The sequence below is a fragment of the Carassius gibelio genome, chromosome B2 (genome assembly GCF_023724105.1).
Source record: "Carassius gibelio isolate Cgi1373 ecotype wild population from Czech Republic chromosome B2, carGib1.2-hapl.c, whole genome shotgun sequence".
NCBI classification, from domain to species: Eukaryota; Metazoa; Chordata; class Actinopteri; order Cypriniformes; family Cyprinidae; genus Carassius; species Carassius gibelio.
This window is the reverse complement of record NC_068397.1, coordinates 2892303-2909736: the sequence shown is the minus strand read 5'-3', so window position 1 is coordinate 2909736 and position 17434 is coordinate 2892303. Positions and strand designations below refer to the sequence as shown.

The following is a 17434-nucleotide window of genomic DNA, read 5'->3' as shown; positions in this document are numbered from 1 at the left end:
CTCAATCACAAAAAAATACACAAAAAAATCTGACGTTTAGCCAGATGATTATAAGTTAACCTACACTGATAGGTTGTTTCCCTAAAGCAGGGTTCTCAACTTTCTTGCAGAGTGTAGTTCCAACCCTAAACAAATACACCTGAACAAAGACTAATCAAGTTCTTCAGGATTTCTAGAAGGTTACTAGCAGGTGAGCTTGATCAAGGTCACAGCTAAACTCAGCAGTAAAATGGACTTCAAGGGCCTAAAATGTAAAAACTGTCACAACATTACTGTTTGAGGATCCTGACCAGCCCAACTCACCAATGGCCTAAGTTTGGGGGTGGAAATACCCATAAGTCAACCAATGGCAGAAGGAGGGAGGTTATTGGGAAACCTTTCTTAAAACATGCAAACAAGCAACCAGGGTTGTCAGGTCAGTGTAGGGTGACCATATGAGCCATTTTCCCAGGATTTCTATATTGCCTACAACATCCAAAGTAGTTTGACCAATAACAAGCAGGTATGTTACATAATCAACCAATCATGGCGGGTTTGTTCGTTCATTCAACTTGATGCACCAATAATTGTATGACACCAAAGTACCAAGAGAGTGAATTTAATGCATGAGGAGCTGTCTGCACTGCTCTCTATAGCTCTTATGAATGTCATACAATGATCGATCTGCACAGCAAAAACAGCCAAAATCTGGATGTTTTAGGCAATATAAAAATCCTGGCAAGGAAGCGTCCTGGGAAAATGGCATATGGTCACCCTAGGTCAGTGAAACCATCCAAACATTTTTTTGTGGGTTTCCCTCCATCATCAGGGGTTTCCTCAGCTGGAATACCATTCTGGGGGTGACTGCTTTAACCCACAGCAAGAGTGTAAAATAATGCTCGGAAAGTGGCACGTCTGGTAACATTTGTGTAAAATTTGCCCAATGCAAGAAAGCCACTTAAAGAGTTTATTCACCCAAAAATGAAAATTCTGCCATTAATTACACACCCTCATGTCATTCCAAACCCATAAACCATGGTTAATCTTCAGAACACAACTTGAAATCCGTGTGATCCTAAGTCATTTTGTCCAACAATTGTTGACTGGTTTGTGCAAAATAAGCGTCATGCATCTGATTGTGATTGGCTTAACTGGTATGTGGCCTCACATATGTCAGCAGAAAGAAGAGTCACATCAAAAGGAAAACAATTAACATTCATAAAAAAATAGGGTCAATTGTGATTTCATGCCAACTTAAAAAAAAAAAAAAAAAAAAAAAAAAAAAAAAAAAAACACAAATAGAGCTTTACTTTCAAACCTTTCAAACTTTATTGCACTGATTTGAAGAAAATGATCTTTAAATGTGATAACATTCTAAAAATAATTCTATCAAAGACATTCTTGATTTTTTTATATAAATATTCAGCATTCAAGTGTGAAAAAGCCTATTGCTTGTCTTGCATTAAAAAGATGTGACAATACATAGCATCACTCAGTTATAACGAAACAACAAAACTAAATGTGAAACCCAACCCAAAATAAGTTTGTTTTTGCAACAATAATGGCAAATCAAAATATCAAATTATATTAGTATTTAAAAGCTACATTAAACATCTCTCCTCTTAAAAGTGCTTAATGTATTAGTGTAACATTTACAGCTTACAAAATCATCACAATCTGATTTACGGTATATTTTTAAGTTACTTTAAGTACTCCTACACATAGCACATTGGCCACTTTACATATTTATGAGATTTAATTGTGGCAAATGATTGTCTCCAGGATCAATTTGATCCAGCAAAACACACCATCTGTTTTCTTCAACCCTAAATCCCTAAAGGGATAACACCGCAAATCCCATGAGGAGGTAAAGGAGCATCTGGTCATGCTGTGGTGGGGATGAAGGGAAGACTCAATGGAGTGTCTCTTCTGTAGTGTTTGACCAGTGTAATACTGACATGTCATCAGACGGGGCTGTTCTCGTCTCTGACCAACGAGATGACACTGCAGTCTGTAGAACAATTACGCAACCGTGACTTTGTCAACATCTCACCGCTCGGACATCTCCCGTGGCCTCTGGAGAGACAGAACACAAAATGTCAGCTAACACAGAAAAGAATTGGATTCGATTTGTGGTCAAGCGTGAGCCCCAGGAGTTTTCCACTAGTGCTTTCAGAACGGTCTCTGGGGGTCTGGAGAGGAAACAGGAAATAGAACACAATTTTGCTCTTGAAATTAAATGAACTTCAAATCTCATACATACACACATACACACACACACACACTTCATTTCAGCTAATCTCATTTTCATTTAGTTTAACTTGATGTACTAAGATGCCTAAAACCAATAGTGAAACTATATAGACTTAAATAATAACAAAAACTAAATTTGACCCTGGAACAAACAACCAGTCAGAATGGTCAATTTTCCAAAATTTCGATTTATACATCATCTGAAAGCTGAATAAATCATCTCTCCATTGTTGTGTGGTTTGTTAGTAGGACAATATTCATCTGAGATGCAACTATTTGCATCTCAGATCAGAGGGAGCAGAAAAATCTAAATATTGAGAAAATCATCTTTAAAGTTGTCTGAATGAATTCTTAGAAATGCATATTATTAATCGAAAAATAAAGTTGACATTTACGGTAGGAAATTTACAAATGTATTCATGGAACATGATCTTAATATCCTAATGATTTTTGGCATAAAAGAAAAATCTATAACTTTGACCCATACAGTGTATTGTTGGCTATTGCTACAAATATACCCCAGAGACTCAAGACTGCTCTTAATTACTTAAACTTTAAAATAATAATGAAATTTGAGAACAACATAAAAACCAAAAATGTTTATCAAAACAAAAATAGCCTCTCAATGATACTAAAATACTAAAAGTCCCATTGGGTGATACTAATCAAAAGTTCTAAACACACTTGCGCTCTTCATACACACTTTGCAAGTGTTTTGTGCTTTGGCTTGTGTTTCATTGTCATGGTGCTTTAACAATCATGTGTTTGTCCTCATTCTTGGAGCTTGACAACTGTGGTCTTTTCCCTTGTTATGTGAGGGTAAATTCATTTTTGGATGATTTGTGGCCCGTACCTGGAGTCTGGGACGAGGTGCAGCGTGCGGTAGAGGTCCGCCGTGGAGGGCATCTTCACCGGGGCAGCTTTAGGGGTGGAGAACAGGGACTGGGTCACGAGCGGAGGAGTGGACTGCAGTTTGGCTTCGGGTTCTGCATTACACAGAATCAATCGATCAGCTGATCCCCAGTGAGGGGTGTTTCATAGGGTCTCAGGGACACTCACCGACTGATAATGCACTGTGAGGTTCAGTCAAGGCAGGTCTTTTACGGTCTACAAATGGAGTCATGTTCAAAAACTGGGTCTTCAGCCATGCAGCTCGATCTTCCTCAAATGTTTTCCTCTAAAGAGGGAAGAAACTAACAGGAGTTAGGCGCTGCTCGATGTTAAAAACATATGATGTAGCAGAAGTCCTGTTTAACAGGTATTGTGTTCAGTACCTCGTGGCCCAGACGAATAGCAGCTTCAGTGAAGTTCTTCCTCTCTCGCTCGAAGTTCCTCTTCTGCTCATTAAAGAGCCTCCACTCCTCTTTGAGCCGCTCTTTCTCCTCCAGCGTGTAGCAGTCGTTCAGCAGAGCCGCAGTCTCCTCGTCACATGGTGAGCTCAGCTGCTGCTGCACACACACACACACACACACACACACAGTACAGCCACACACACACGCACACAAACACACACACACGCAGTTCAGCCACATGTCTACAGGCTTTTTAAAGACATTTAAGACCAATTAAAGAACTTAAGGAACAAATTAAAGGGGATGGTGTATTTCTCTGTTCTGTAAACGTCTGAGGAGAACAATGAAATGTATTAGAAGCACTTCAAAAATAGAAAATATAATTTCCAAACGATCTTCATAACTTAATTTTATGAAAAATCTGCTTAGCTAGAATATGGAAATAGCTTCTGGTCACACTTTTGATGTTCTTCCTCAGAATTTTTTTCTTTTTTTTTTCTTCATTGCACCATGCAAAATGACATAAGTCTCATTTATCAAAATGTTTTGAATTTATGATAAGGAAAAAAAAAAAAGAGAGAGCGACATCTGCCAATGCAAGGGGAAATCAAGTTTATATGGCCAGTTTACATTTTGCTTAATTTCTCAATTAAAGATTTCTTCAGTTTGCATCTCAAATGCAAAATGTATCTTGATTTAAGGTTCTTGAATATTTATATTGGGGGAAAAAAAAGACAAGAACACAAAGAAAATGTAAAATGTTCTGCTTTGATTTAAGACTTTTTAAAACCTGCTGAAACCCTGATTTGGGGCAAGCGCTAATACACTTTATGATCTCTGTTTTGGCCCGATTTATGGAAGAGACCAGAAACAATGAATTGGAACAAATGATGTGTAAATGATTGCACGGACAGCCAGTTTGTGTGCATTGACAGAATCTGATCTGGGAAGAGATGTGTGCAGACGCTGACCTGCAGAAGCTGCTGCTGCATGTGGATGAACTCTTTACACTGCTGTAACTCCAGTCTCATGCGCTGCATCTCGTCCTCGTGCTCCTTCCTGGACATCATCTCGTCTCCCTCGCGCTCCTGAGACGCCAGCAGAGACGCTGCAACACAAGCACACGCAGAGACATTGCTTACAGAAGAACCGACTGTATTTTAGAGCAAAGTGTCACTAGAAATTGTATTGTTTATAATTTCTTTTCCAAATTTCAATGGTTAAATTTAAATTTGAGTAATCAAAAAGCTTTTAGAATTTATTAACCCTCTATTTGCATGAAATATTACTTAGACATGGTAAAAAAATATTTTGCATGTTTTTATTACTTAAAATTAGCTAAATAACAGATATATATATATATATATTAAAAAAAAAAAAAAAAGTAAAAAAAGTTTAAAGGGGGGGTCGTTGGTAAATTGTTGCCTTTTGGCAACAATATGCAATCATGGAAAGTAGCATAAAATCAAAAAAAAAATCAAAAAACTAATTTTATTTAAAACAAGACTCAACAAATCCTTCTCATACTTAGTGAAATGTTTAAACAAACATTTATACAGTGAAAACATTATGTAATTTCAACAGTTATCTGAAATGTCTGGTAATAATAACCAGGAACCTGTCTCAATGAAATACACTATTCATTAGTTTAATTTCATTTCATTCTCTTCATGCCTTGTGAAAGTCAACAAAGCAGTTCCTCTCTGCAGTGAAGCAGATGAAAACTGCACACTTTGAGCACTTGCTTCTCACAATGCCCTTGCATCCTCGCATTTTGCATCTGCCCTTCTCAGATGCATGCAAGGGCCAGTGGTCTGTGTGGTTACTGCAGGCAGGATCTAGCTTAAATTACAAAATAATAAAAATAATGTTTTTACCTTTAAAATATAAGCAAAAGTTGTAAACATAGTCTCAGAGTAGTTTCATGCTATGTAAGTCAATGGGACTCCATTAGGTTGAATGCACCAGGACGTTTCCATATTTGCATATAGTTGCCATATGGCAACAAATGTATTTTAGCATATTACAAAAAACTTTTATGAATTTAATGTTAAAAAATTCAAGTTTACTTAACCCAGACAGTGATTACATTTTTTTTATTTGATGAAAATTTTCCAAAATTCTGAATAAAAGACAATATTCGGGAGCCCCAGACAGTGATGTTTGCACGTCAATGTCCATGATCAAAAAGGACTGGCAAACAGGATATCCTGGTCATGTGACCTCATAAATTGTATTTCCTTCTAAGTGAAAGCCCCTTTTTCACAACTAACTGTAAAAACATAGATTTTATATCACAGCTTTTTAGAAAATTAATATAAAGTAATTCTTGCCATATGGCAACGCTATGCAATAGAGGGTTAATCTTGAAAAATACATATACACACTTTTTTCTGCATTCTATTAAAATGTAATAATCAAAATAATGTCTATTTAACTGAATTCATAACTAGATTTTTTTTTTTTTTTACAATAAATATGAAATAGCTTCTGAAAGAAATTCTGTGTTGTGTAATCAAATGACAGCATCAAACATTGACAAATGCATTAAATCACAAAAAAACTGAATGATTTGATTTCAGCCTATTTGCATCCTCATCACAAATGCACATGTAATCAAGGACATCTGCTCATTATAACTCATGTGTCCAATCATAAGAGCGATACAGTGTTATTCCACCCCACCTCTAAAACCATGCATATTCCTATAAAAGATGATACCATTTGGAGTTTATTTTGAATTAAGTGTTTCAGCGACTAATGTTTTCATTGTAGGTTTCTTTTCAAATCTACAGCACTGCCGAGTATTTTGTCCCTGGAGGTTTATTTTGCCCATTTCTTCCAGAACAGATACATGTATTAGATCTGAAAAGCATGTAAGGAGGAAAGCAGCATCCACGCGTGGTACCTTGGCTGTCGAGTCTCTCCATGTGGCTCTTGAGCTTCCTCCACTGCAGGCGGATGCTGTTGGTGAGCTGCTGACGAGCCTGTTCACACGACTGCTCCACACTCTCTCTGCTGCAGTCACCTGGATCCTCCTCGTCCTCAGACACAGCCTGGAGAAGGCATCCAAAGTGACTTACAGAGCATTCAGGCTAACATTTGTTCCCTGGGAATCGAACCCACAACCTTGTGCTGCTAACACAATGCGCTACCACTTGAGCCACAGGAACACTTAATATAAATATGAACATTGATCAACACGCGTACTACACGTTTAGCACAAATATGGTAAACCGAAGCTTAACTTTAATTTAACCATATTTGATTAGATCCTTGTGTACTGACCAATGTTTATATGAAAAAAGCGTCAAATAAATCTGTTATAAAGCACATGCATTTCACTCAATCTTCATTTGCATTATATCTTTATAAAAAAATTTGTTTGAACGGTAATCTGCCATGTTTCATTAAAATATCTTTGTTTATTAAAGAGGAACAAACGTCTTATGAAAACATGGTGAGAAAATTATGCCAAAAAAAAAAAAAATGTATACATGTATATTGAATTATTTAATTTATGTTATAACTATGGAAGACTGTTTCCGCCACTGAATAAATGTTGTTTTTTTTTTTAAAGGTTATTGCAACTAGATCTCACAAGTCTGACTTTTTTTTCCCGCCAAATTGTGAGTTTTTAAATTGCGCATTTCCGACTTAACACGCAATTGCGAGTTTATATCACGCAACGGACTTTATTTCTCAGAATTGCGACTTTATGTCTCACATTTTTCAGCATTATCTAAATGTACAAAAGTAGCCAAAAAATGCTTATTAGGTAATGTGTTAATCAAAACAGAGAGTTGATTCAGAGGTAGTGCCTCGCACCATTCATCAAGTCCAAACGAGACCCAGCGTGATGCTTTAACATGCAATGCTATTTACAGCTTTAAACAACATGTCAGTGTTCACAGAGAGTGCGAGGAGACTCCAGACCTGCTCGAGGCTATCATCTGCTGGCTCTGGTTTGACGCAGGGCTTCTTCGGGCTCAGAATGGTGATCATGTCCTTCTTCATGAGCTGCAACACTTTCTTAAGCTCCGAGTTCTCCATCATCAGAGATCTCTGCCGTGTCTCATAATCACCCAGCAGAGCCCTGTACATCTCACCCTCATGTCTGACAACACAAGAGCAGAAGTTTAACACCGCGTTTCACTGGGAGAAGTACACATGCCATGTCAAAGAGCCACGTTAGGACAGAAGGTCACCTGGCCTCCATCTTAACCGTCTTCCAGAGGCCTCTCTTGCCATCGGACCTTCCCACATGGTTTGAGATTTCAATGGCTGGACACAAATGAAAACAAAAGACATATTGTAAACTATAAATAAACTAGGCATCTAGCTGCTTCACTACATTCAAAGTTGTCAGAAATGCAAGCTCTCACAGAGTTTCTTGTCTCTCTTGTCCATCAGCAGCTGGTTGAGACGCTCCTTCAGTTTGGTGCACTCTCTCTCTTTCCGCTTGGTGTCGTGGTTGTACTGCGTGGCACGACTAGAGATGATGCTCTGCAGTTTCTGTACCTGCATCAGGTTAATTACACACAGAAGTATGATTATTATGCAGGATATATACAGTAGCCTACACTAAAGTCATAAAAAAAGAACATTTGTTCACATTAAGAAATGTTTAGTATCCGATCAGCTTTTAGTCCCAATTGACTTCCATTAGTATTTTCATCCACGCTGAGAAACACAATGGCTACCAGCATCTGGTTGGTTACACACATTCTTCAAATGATCTTCTTGCAGCTCGATTTTAACTGAGCTATCCTTTTAAAGATGTGCTTTTCTTTATCCAAAGCATGGTCGGCCGATATCCATTGCAGTTTTCAACAGGTATTGACATGCACCTCTAACGGATCTTGTGATCACGTCCAGTAATGATTGTATATTAAGTGAGAGGATGCATTGCTATTAGACACGAGTGAATACATTGCTATTTTGCATTTTTCATTTCAAACTTTGTGTTTGAGAAACAAAACTGTAGTTTAGTTGAAAGAAAATGCTGGAAACAAAAATGCACGAGCAGATATAGAGCAACATGATGGTGCTATTCTCGTACTTCCTCTTTCTCAGACTTGAGGCAGTTCTGTAAGGTTTTGATCTTCAGCTGTAGCTGTCGCTCTCCCTCGTGCAGACCTGAGTTCTCTCTCCTGGTGTGCTCCAGCTGATCCTGACACAGTTACACAACAGCAGAAGAAATCAACAGTAAATCAGTCAACTCAGAACCACAGCACTGTGCAAAATAGATCTCACTTCACAAATGTAGAGTGTGTTACTGATTAAAAATAAATAGAAACTGGAAATTTTTATATCTCTAGCATCTTCTAGCATTTAAAATCAAGTCATCATTAGCAAGGCACCAAAACTTTGTTAAATCCTTTGAGAAAGCATTAATTAAAGCGATAGTTCACCCAAAAATCAAAATTAATGTCATTAATAACTCACCCTCATGTAATTTTGATTTCTGGGTGAACTATTCCTTTAAGCAAAAATTAAAACAATAATCAATATCATAAAAATGTATATTACAGAAATCCCCCAGGACTTGAAATCACATTTTTAAATCCCTTAATATTTCCAACCCTTGGTTTAATCTGGAGTGATGTAGAAAGCGGCGTACTTTGAGTCTACAGTTGTTGTGCTGCAGATGCTCGAGGTCACTGCTGCTCTTCAGCTGCTGCGTCTCCAGATCGTGTAGGGCTCGCTGAGCTCTCTTCTGCAGCTGAAGTACTTCATACAGCAGGTTCAACACGGGCACAGCGCTCAGAACGCCTGCTTTAGTCTCTAAACTGACTCCGGTCAAGCCCAGCGAACACACCTCCTGAGGAGAACCAAGACACACAGATCATCTGCTTGCTCAATTACAGAAAGAATTGGGTTTCATGTTAGATATTGCATTTATTTATTAGTAGAGTAACTTAATATGTGTCATTCTTGCAATGGTGTTGTCATGAGAGTTAACAGCACATCTCAGGAGCAAGACAACTATTTCAATTGTGGTTAAATTAACATTTATTCCAACACTTAATTCTTATGCAAACTGACACGCTAGTAAAAAGTCAGAACTTGCATGGTCCAGTCTGGACTCCTTTTAACGGTCATATTGTGTGTTAGTTAAATTACTTGTGTAAGAAGTGTGAAGTAGACAACCATCTTAGCCATCTTTATATTTCACTCATCTTGTGCAAAATGACTGTAAACCCCACAGATAATGGCTGAATAAATTAATTTACAGACATACTCTGTATCCTAAACTAAATCCCTGTTACTGATATGTTTTAAACCATGCCATTTTAGGTCAAAGTACTGGTTGAGAGTCGATGTCGTCTGATGGATGACAATCATAATATGGCCATTCAAAAACACCAGTGGTTTTACCTCAATTTATATTTCTATGAGCAATCCATTAAGAAAAAGTTTAGCAGCTTATATTAAGGAGCTCAACCTGCCACCACACAAGAATCCTCTAAAGTTGCCAGAGAAGGTGCACCACCTCCAGTAGAGTGAGCTTGAACACCAAGAGGAAGATGTAACACTCACCCAAGTCACATCTTATACCCAATGCAACATCCGTCGTTTCATAGTGGAAACACACTTGTTGCAGCATCCAAAACACACAAACAGCTGATCAGATTTACAACACTGGATCACGCGGTCAATGTTAATCCGTAACACCCTCAGGACAAAGCATACGCGGTTTCTCATTCTCCTACTACTCAAAAAATGGAGGAGAAAATGACTGAAACAACATTCAGAGAGCAAAATGAAGGAGAAGCTACTTTTTATATTCAACCTCAACAAAACATCACTAGACTGGGAGCAATCGCCTCTACATACACACTGAGAGTAGCTGGAGCTGAACCCGCAGAAAAATACTCTTGCAGGAATACCAGCACTGAACCAACAGGGCAGGGATCCGGACTGTGATTGGGCTATCTACACAATGACGCAAAACAATTAATAATAATAATAATACACCACTTAAAAGCATATAGTCTTCTAGTAAAAGTAGGGGTGTGATGGTTAGTATATAACCGTGAGACCGGCGGTTATAGTTGAACACCGTCATTAGAACTTTATAACCGCCAAAACCGTGTCACTAAAATATTTTTTACAAACATTTTTTATCAAAAATTATTTTCATTTTTTAGATAGGATCATCAGATGCGCAATATATCGGGAGACATGGTTTTTACCACTTAATGAAGTTTTGTAAATCGTCAGACATGATATTTACCACTTCATTAAATTTTGCTTTGTAGAAAACCTTTCTTAAAAACGAATTTCGTTTTGAACAAATTTTATCTTAATTTTAATAGATGTTTCATCAACCAATTGCATGTATTTTAATAAATAAACATGGAACACATGGACATGGAAGCACCAGCGCGCCGCGTTCACTTTCACTGCACTGTGAACTAGAGCGCATCTCATTGTAAATGAAACTCAGCGTAGGCCTATGCCTCATACTCTAGCATTAAATATTTTTGCTGCATCCTTTCCAGAACAGACAATGGTTATGTCTGTTATGTTATGAACCGTCACATTTGACTCACGTCATAACCGTCATCACCAATTCTGAAACCGGCACACCCCTAAGTAAAAGGTATCTCCATTATCTCCGGTCAAAAAATGTAAGAGCCCAATTCAAAGATTTAACAGGAGTTTCCACATTTCATATAAGAGACCAATGATGAAGCCAATCCTGATGACCACATGACAGTGTCTATCTAATGTCTAGAAGGAATTGGCTTAAGGCTAACAAGCCACCAATTGCCTCCACCTAATTTATGCGTCACATGAGATGATCACCTTTCCAGACTCAACAGACTGGATGTTTTTCAAATAAACTACACAAGACATTTATCATCCCCTTGCATTGACAGAGTTTGCCCAAAGGTAAACACCACTATCCATTTTCAGCACTACAAAATACTGGATGTAGAAACCAGATTCCCTCTTGGGAGGAAGCGTTTTCTCTACAGCTCCTATCTTCTTACAGGGAGTGTTCTTCCTTCCATGAAATCAGAGCTTCCTGAGCTTTTGCGGTGAGTTGGGCTGTCAAAATGGCTTAAAAAAAAAATAATACATTGACATGTTGTACTTAAATATGATCAATATTCAGATTTGAAAAGGCATAATTTGAAAATGATTTTGGCTTTTCTCCTGAGGCCACACGAGGGTGCATTGAGCAAAATATTAAATGTACAGCTCTTCAAGGCAATAAAATAACACCAGTTTGAAAAAAAAAAAAAAAATGCATAATGTTTACATTGTTTAAAAATCAAATTAAGTTGCATTGATAATTAGAAACAAAACAGCATTATGTATGTATAGTTTAATAGAAAGGATTGAAAACCAATCACAAATAGTACTTTTTCCATTTAAAAACCAAGAGATGAAGTGGGATGGGGAAAAACTGCCATAAAGTCTCTACACGTTTTTTTTTCTAAAGATGAACTTGCCATCAAACTTACATCATTCCAGAGTGGAAGCAAATGTTCTGATTTTGATTAAAGATTACGAAGACAAACCATATTGAAAGAGTGTCACTCTATTGCCAAACTCCTCAAGAGTCCAACACAGAAGTAGAAAGAAAACTTTCCCAGCCAGAAGTGCAGACTCCACCAGAGATACACATGACACTTGTGAGAGCACAAGAGAGAGCCATCCATCAGCTGTCTCTCGATAGCCTCAAGCTCAACACTCGTTCTCCAGGACCCAAGCTCATGGACAGGGAACACAAGGGATGACGGATTTTTTTATATTATTCATAAAAAGGGTCTTAAACGAAGGGCTTCACTGTTAAATGTTAACAAGTCATTAAGTGTGGCTTGAGGATGACAAATATCCAAACTCTTAACGCACTTATCGTGTGTCTCCTCACTCATGATGAAACAAGGAAACTGAAAAATGCAAAGACATAGCAGACAGAGGGAGGCGCTAGCACAATCAGCCAATGAATCCACGCCATTCCGTCGCCCATCATTACACCTGGAGGGTGTTCCCATAGGTTCACTCGAAGACAGGAACATTACTCTAAATAACCTGAAAGGGATAGTTCACCCTAAAATGAAAACTTGGTGTTTATCTGATTACCCCCAGGGCATCAAAGATGTAGGTGGCTTTGTTACTTCAGTAGAACACAAACAGAGATTTATAATGGAAATGGATAGGAATCACTGCTAAAACATACAACAAAACTATTAAAAAAAAAAACAAAGTGGACCATTTCCACTCTTAAAGGTGCTGTAGGGAACTTTTGTAAAAAAAAATAATTTCTACATATTTATTAAACCTGTCATTATGTCCTGACAGTAGAATATGAGACAGATAATCTCCTCCCAGTGTCCTATTGCCATTTGCAGAAAGTCATCCGCTCCCGGTAAATAAATAACCAATCAGAGCTGCGGTCCGTAACTTTGTTTGTGTTCAAAATGTAGAAAAATGTATATAATAAGAGAGTACACCATGAATCCATTTTCCAAACCGTGTTTTTAGCTTGTCCTGAATCACTAGGGTGCACCTATAATAAGTGTTTATATTCGGACTATTTTAGATTGCTTCGGGGATACCGCGGCGGAGTAACCCAGTACCTTTGTGATTCTTCATAGACATAAACAGAGAGAAGTAGTTCCGGCTACGATGTTCTTCCGCAAGACGCAAGCAGTTCTGTTTATTAACCGCTAGAGCGTTAAAAGTTACCGACTGCAGCTTTAATTGAGACTGAAGATAGTGTCAATGGTCCACTTGAGAGATAGGTGGCAGTAATGCACTTATAAGTCTGAGGTCCGCTGTAAAGCAAGAAGACGACGCCTCACAGCAGGCTGTGTTTTTAGGAGGCGCTCACACAGTTCAGACGTATAAATACTGTTCAGTTTCTTGCACAAACCGATCGTTTCGTGTCTTTACACATCAGTGTATTGCCAAAAGCCTCAGGGTTTAATTTGGTTTTGATTGTTTTGTTTTTTTTTGATTGATGTTTTTATTTAGTTTTATTGTGTGTTTAAGATTGGATTCTCATCCATTATAAGACTGATAGACTGCAATGGTTTGGGTTAAAAAATTCTTTTTTTGTGTTCTATTGAGAGACTGGAGTAATCGGATAAATATAAAATTTTCTTTTTTTGGTGAACTATCCCTTTAAGAGCTAGAATTACGGTGCCTGTCAAATTTATTCAATGGGACTGAAGCACCGCTTGCATTGTTTGTTTGAGGTTACATGTGCAAGACCACAATAAATGAAGCCTTGTGGGGACATATTAAACGCTGTAAAAACATCACTATTTCCTCTGTGCTTAACGCTAGTAAAACTTACTTTTAAGTCCATTTAAATCGTTACATCATCCATGTTGCTTTATTTTTCTATCAACAATCAGACGAGAGATAATAGTGATAGTTTAACCCCTGACATCATCATATCCATAACATGTGAGCTACTCCTGTAGTGTACCTGATTGATATACACGATGCACTGCGGTATGTTCTCCTCAGTGCAGAACGCACTTATCACGCTGTAGGAGGTTTTGGGCAGAGCCATGGTGGAATGAAGTGAATGGTGAGAGTTTCGCCTGCAGGGAGACATGCTGATCCCAGAAATACTGGAAAGCTCTTTGGTGTCTGTACAGAAGACAAAAGAAAAGCCTGTCATTAAAGCCTGGCGAAACTAGACATGTCTAACATAGAGCTGTGTACAACTGCAAAAGAACTAGACTCAAAGAGAGTTTAAGTTTAAATAATACGTTTAATAATAATAAAGAAACAAAAGAAGTGTTGTCAACACTTGAACACAACACACATGTAAACTGTGCTTCAATATAGTGCAACACTTCACAGATTAACTCAAATGAGCTCAGTCTCTTAACAAGATCAGGTCGACTCCACATTTGCATGTTTGCTGCTCACCGAGAGATGGATCCGGCATCATTGTAGGAGTCCACCAATCTCAGATGTCAACCTTCAGCTGGGATGGGGTTCTCCAGCGTCCTGCTCATCCAGAGGAGATGCAAGTGGCTGGGTCAGAGACAGAGGCTAGCACTCGGCCATCACGCCTGAAACCGAGGAGAGGTGCACTGGATGACACAGCAGAAGGCCTGTGAGCCGGATTAAAGAGCCGTGGAGTCCCACTGCAGGATTAGCAGAGCTAGCGGGGGACGGAGGGGGCGGAGCAACTAAACATGAAGCACAGGAGGATTGATGTGTCATACAAGAGCATTTCCCCCCAAACCAGTTAAGTGCAAACCCCACCCCGCCCCGCCCCACAGCACAGCACAGCACAGCACATTGGTTAAATAACACACACACACACACACACACACACACACGTCAAGAGAAGACAAGACTTCACAGATTCAGTTCAGCATTCAGAAAAACACACGGATGCATCCAATCAACAAAAACAGTAAATACTTTGAGGAAGTGCTACCAACAACACAACTGTGTAGCAGACGATCCGCTCGGCAATCAACATCACAAATGACATGAAAAAAAACCTTTAAAATGGTTTCATTTACATATGTTATTGTTGTTGTGTCAGTGCAATTATCTACATATTTTCAAATCGAGATGCATTTACTTGAGAAGCAAAATGTCTTAAGATATAATACCAAATAAACAACCAAAATAAAAGTTTGTTCACATAGTGTGTGTGTCTATATAATATCAAAATACAAACGCATGCATGTATACATTTACGAAAAATTGTTTATCGAATAAACATTTATATATAATATAAATTATATCAATATAAAAATACGCATGCAAATATTTTCAAAATATATACTGTATTTGTGTGCTTTTATACACATAATAAATACATAGTACACACACATTTATTACATAAACTATCACAAATAATTGTTTGACTGCACTTAAAAATGCACTTGATTTAGTTTTTTACTGTTGTCACAAGATTCCATTATGAATATTTATCCAAAATATATACTATATGAAGTGTAAATACATAAAGTGAAATATTTTAGACGTATAAAGGTGAATAATGGGTTTCAGTTTACACATTGTTTGGTGAACTCGATCCCAATTCCCCACTCGCTCTCTTGTCTATTCTCTTTTCTCCTATTCAGAGACGAAACAAAACCCCAAAATAAAACGCAAGCGGTTATAACGGCAGGGTTTGGAAAAAACATGTTATTTTCACAAGGTGTTTGCAGGTTTTGTAGAGTTAGATTTAAAACTTTTTAAATGCCACTTCAATTGAAATTTAAAATACCAATTTCACAGTAATTAAAAGGGTTAAATCTAGCATTAGTGAGCTTTTTTTTTTCAACCTTTTGTGCTTTGAACTCTGATTCCACTGTTTGCTTTTTTTATAATGTACAATTAAGTGACCATGTATACACCTGGACAGATTCGAATCAGGAAAATCTATATATATAAACTTTTCTGATTATCCCAAGTGTGTGGTTTCAGTAATCTGATCACAAAATGTTTTAGACCTGTTTTTTCTTTTGCTGTTTGTCCTGGCATACAGATTTATGGATTATGATCTAATGTGTTAATAGTTAATCCTCTATGCTCGGCTTCTTCTCCTCATGATTCCACCTGCTCTTTGTTTTCAGTACCTGTTCATATGATGTTCTGTAGTCAAGGTCGTTCTGTTCTGAGAGGCTTCAGATGTAGAGAGCGTGTTTTATCAAGAAGATATTAAGATTGTAACTCGGTGTCAGCAGCTGGAGCGATTCTCATTCTTCTGATTTCACAAGAGCCTTACATAACATTACTCATACACCGTCGTAAAATATCCTGTTCCTACACAAAGGCCACAACTGATCACCTCAACACAGCAACCGAAGCAATACAGGAAACTAAACAGTTTTACTCCCAAAAAGAGAAGAACTTACAATTAATATATTTTTACCTAGTGCACAAATCCTGTACACCTCAAAAAAGTTTTAGTTAATGAACATGCATTATAATAAAATATACAAAGCCTTTATTATTATATTATAATTAAAAAAATTATTATTATAATTTATGTTGACATTACGACATCATGCACCTGCTTCCAAACATTAGAGCAGAGCAGCCACATTCATTCACTCAGACTGATTGATTGTTTATCACTAGATGGCAGACACGTGCGATGCGAGTGTTTGTATTTGAAGAATTATCCATCACTACTTAGAGACAGACACCAGTTACATCTGATTCTATTATTCTCACGATAACACTGCTTATCTGACAATCATATTTCACACACATTTGTTTATTCGCATTCGCTAGCATTCAAAGGACGCAGTGGGTGTGTTTTCAGTAGACAGACATCTCTACGCAACTAGACGCGCTGTCTGTGTAACGTTAGGCAGCTCACGACTATTAGAGACACGACCACTGATTGATATTATATTACACACACAGGTTGACTTACATCAGCTGAGGCTCCACGGATCCGAGATTCAACCCGATGAGCTTCTTCAGACTGATCTGTGTTTAAAGTGTGTAAAGATGTGTTTGTGTGAGAGAGCAGCGCGAGAATCAACCACCTGTCCTGAAACGCAGGAGACGATTGGATGATTTGAAGTCCACCTCTGTTCTTCTCAATAAACAAACACGACTCTCATTGGCCGGTCTGTTGTCAAGGAACCAGCAACTCGCCATTTGATTGGCTGGACCACCCTTCCTACCTCTCTGTTGCAACACGTAACAGGTGTTTAACGCCTTCTACAGAAAACTAACTGTAAACACTTAGGGCCTATATAGGCCTACATACATATATTATGCACTTTTATGTACAAAAACTTTAATTTTGGATGCGATTAACTGTTTGACAATACAAAAATACGCAACACACACAAAAAACTCGTAAAAATAATTTCTCCTTAAAAATTGTATGCACATTTTTATGAGTATTTATTAATCGCTTTGCTCCTGAATATTTAATGTTATGT

General features: G+C 37.8%; 1 protein-coding gene across 3 annotated transcripts; it reads right to left on the bottom strand.

Moving 5' to 3' along the window:
- Positions 1 to 1284: 1284 nt before the first annotated feature.
- On the bottom strand, positions 1285 to 17210 carry ssx2ipa (synovial sarcoma, X breakpoint 2 interacting protein a). Of its 3 annotated transcripts, none has more exons than XM_052548590.1 (14): positions 16915 to 17210; positions 14433 to 14578; positions 13981 to 14147; positions 9148 to 9348; positions 8587 to 8697; positions 7910 to 8045; positions 7733 to 7808; positions 7461 to 7641; positions 6433 to 6580; positions 4496 to 4632; positions 3507 to 3680; positions 3292 to 3409; positions 3086 to 3218; positions 1285 to 2055 (listed from the first exon to the last, which is right to left on the bottom strand). In XM_052548590.1, exons 2-14 carry the CDS (start codon positions 14452 to 14454, stop codon positions 1944 to 1946), a joined length of 1716 nt encoding a protein of 571 aa, XP_052404550.1. In that variant the 5' UTR covers positions 14455 to 14578; positions 16915 to 17210; the 3' UTR covers positions 1285 to 1943. The 3 variants fall into 3 exon arrangements, with proteins under 3 accessions (XP_052404550.1, XP_052404548.1, XP_052404549.1); XM_052548588.1 differs by having other exon boundaries at positions 14433 to 14698; positions 16915 to 17068; XM_052548589.1 differs by having other exon boundaries at positions 3507 to 3677; positions 16915 to 17064.
- Between the last annotated feature and the right edge of the window lie 224 nt (positions 17211 to 17434).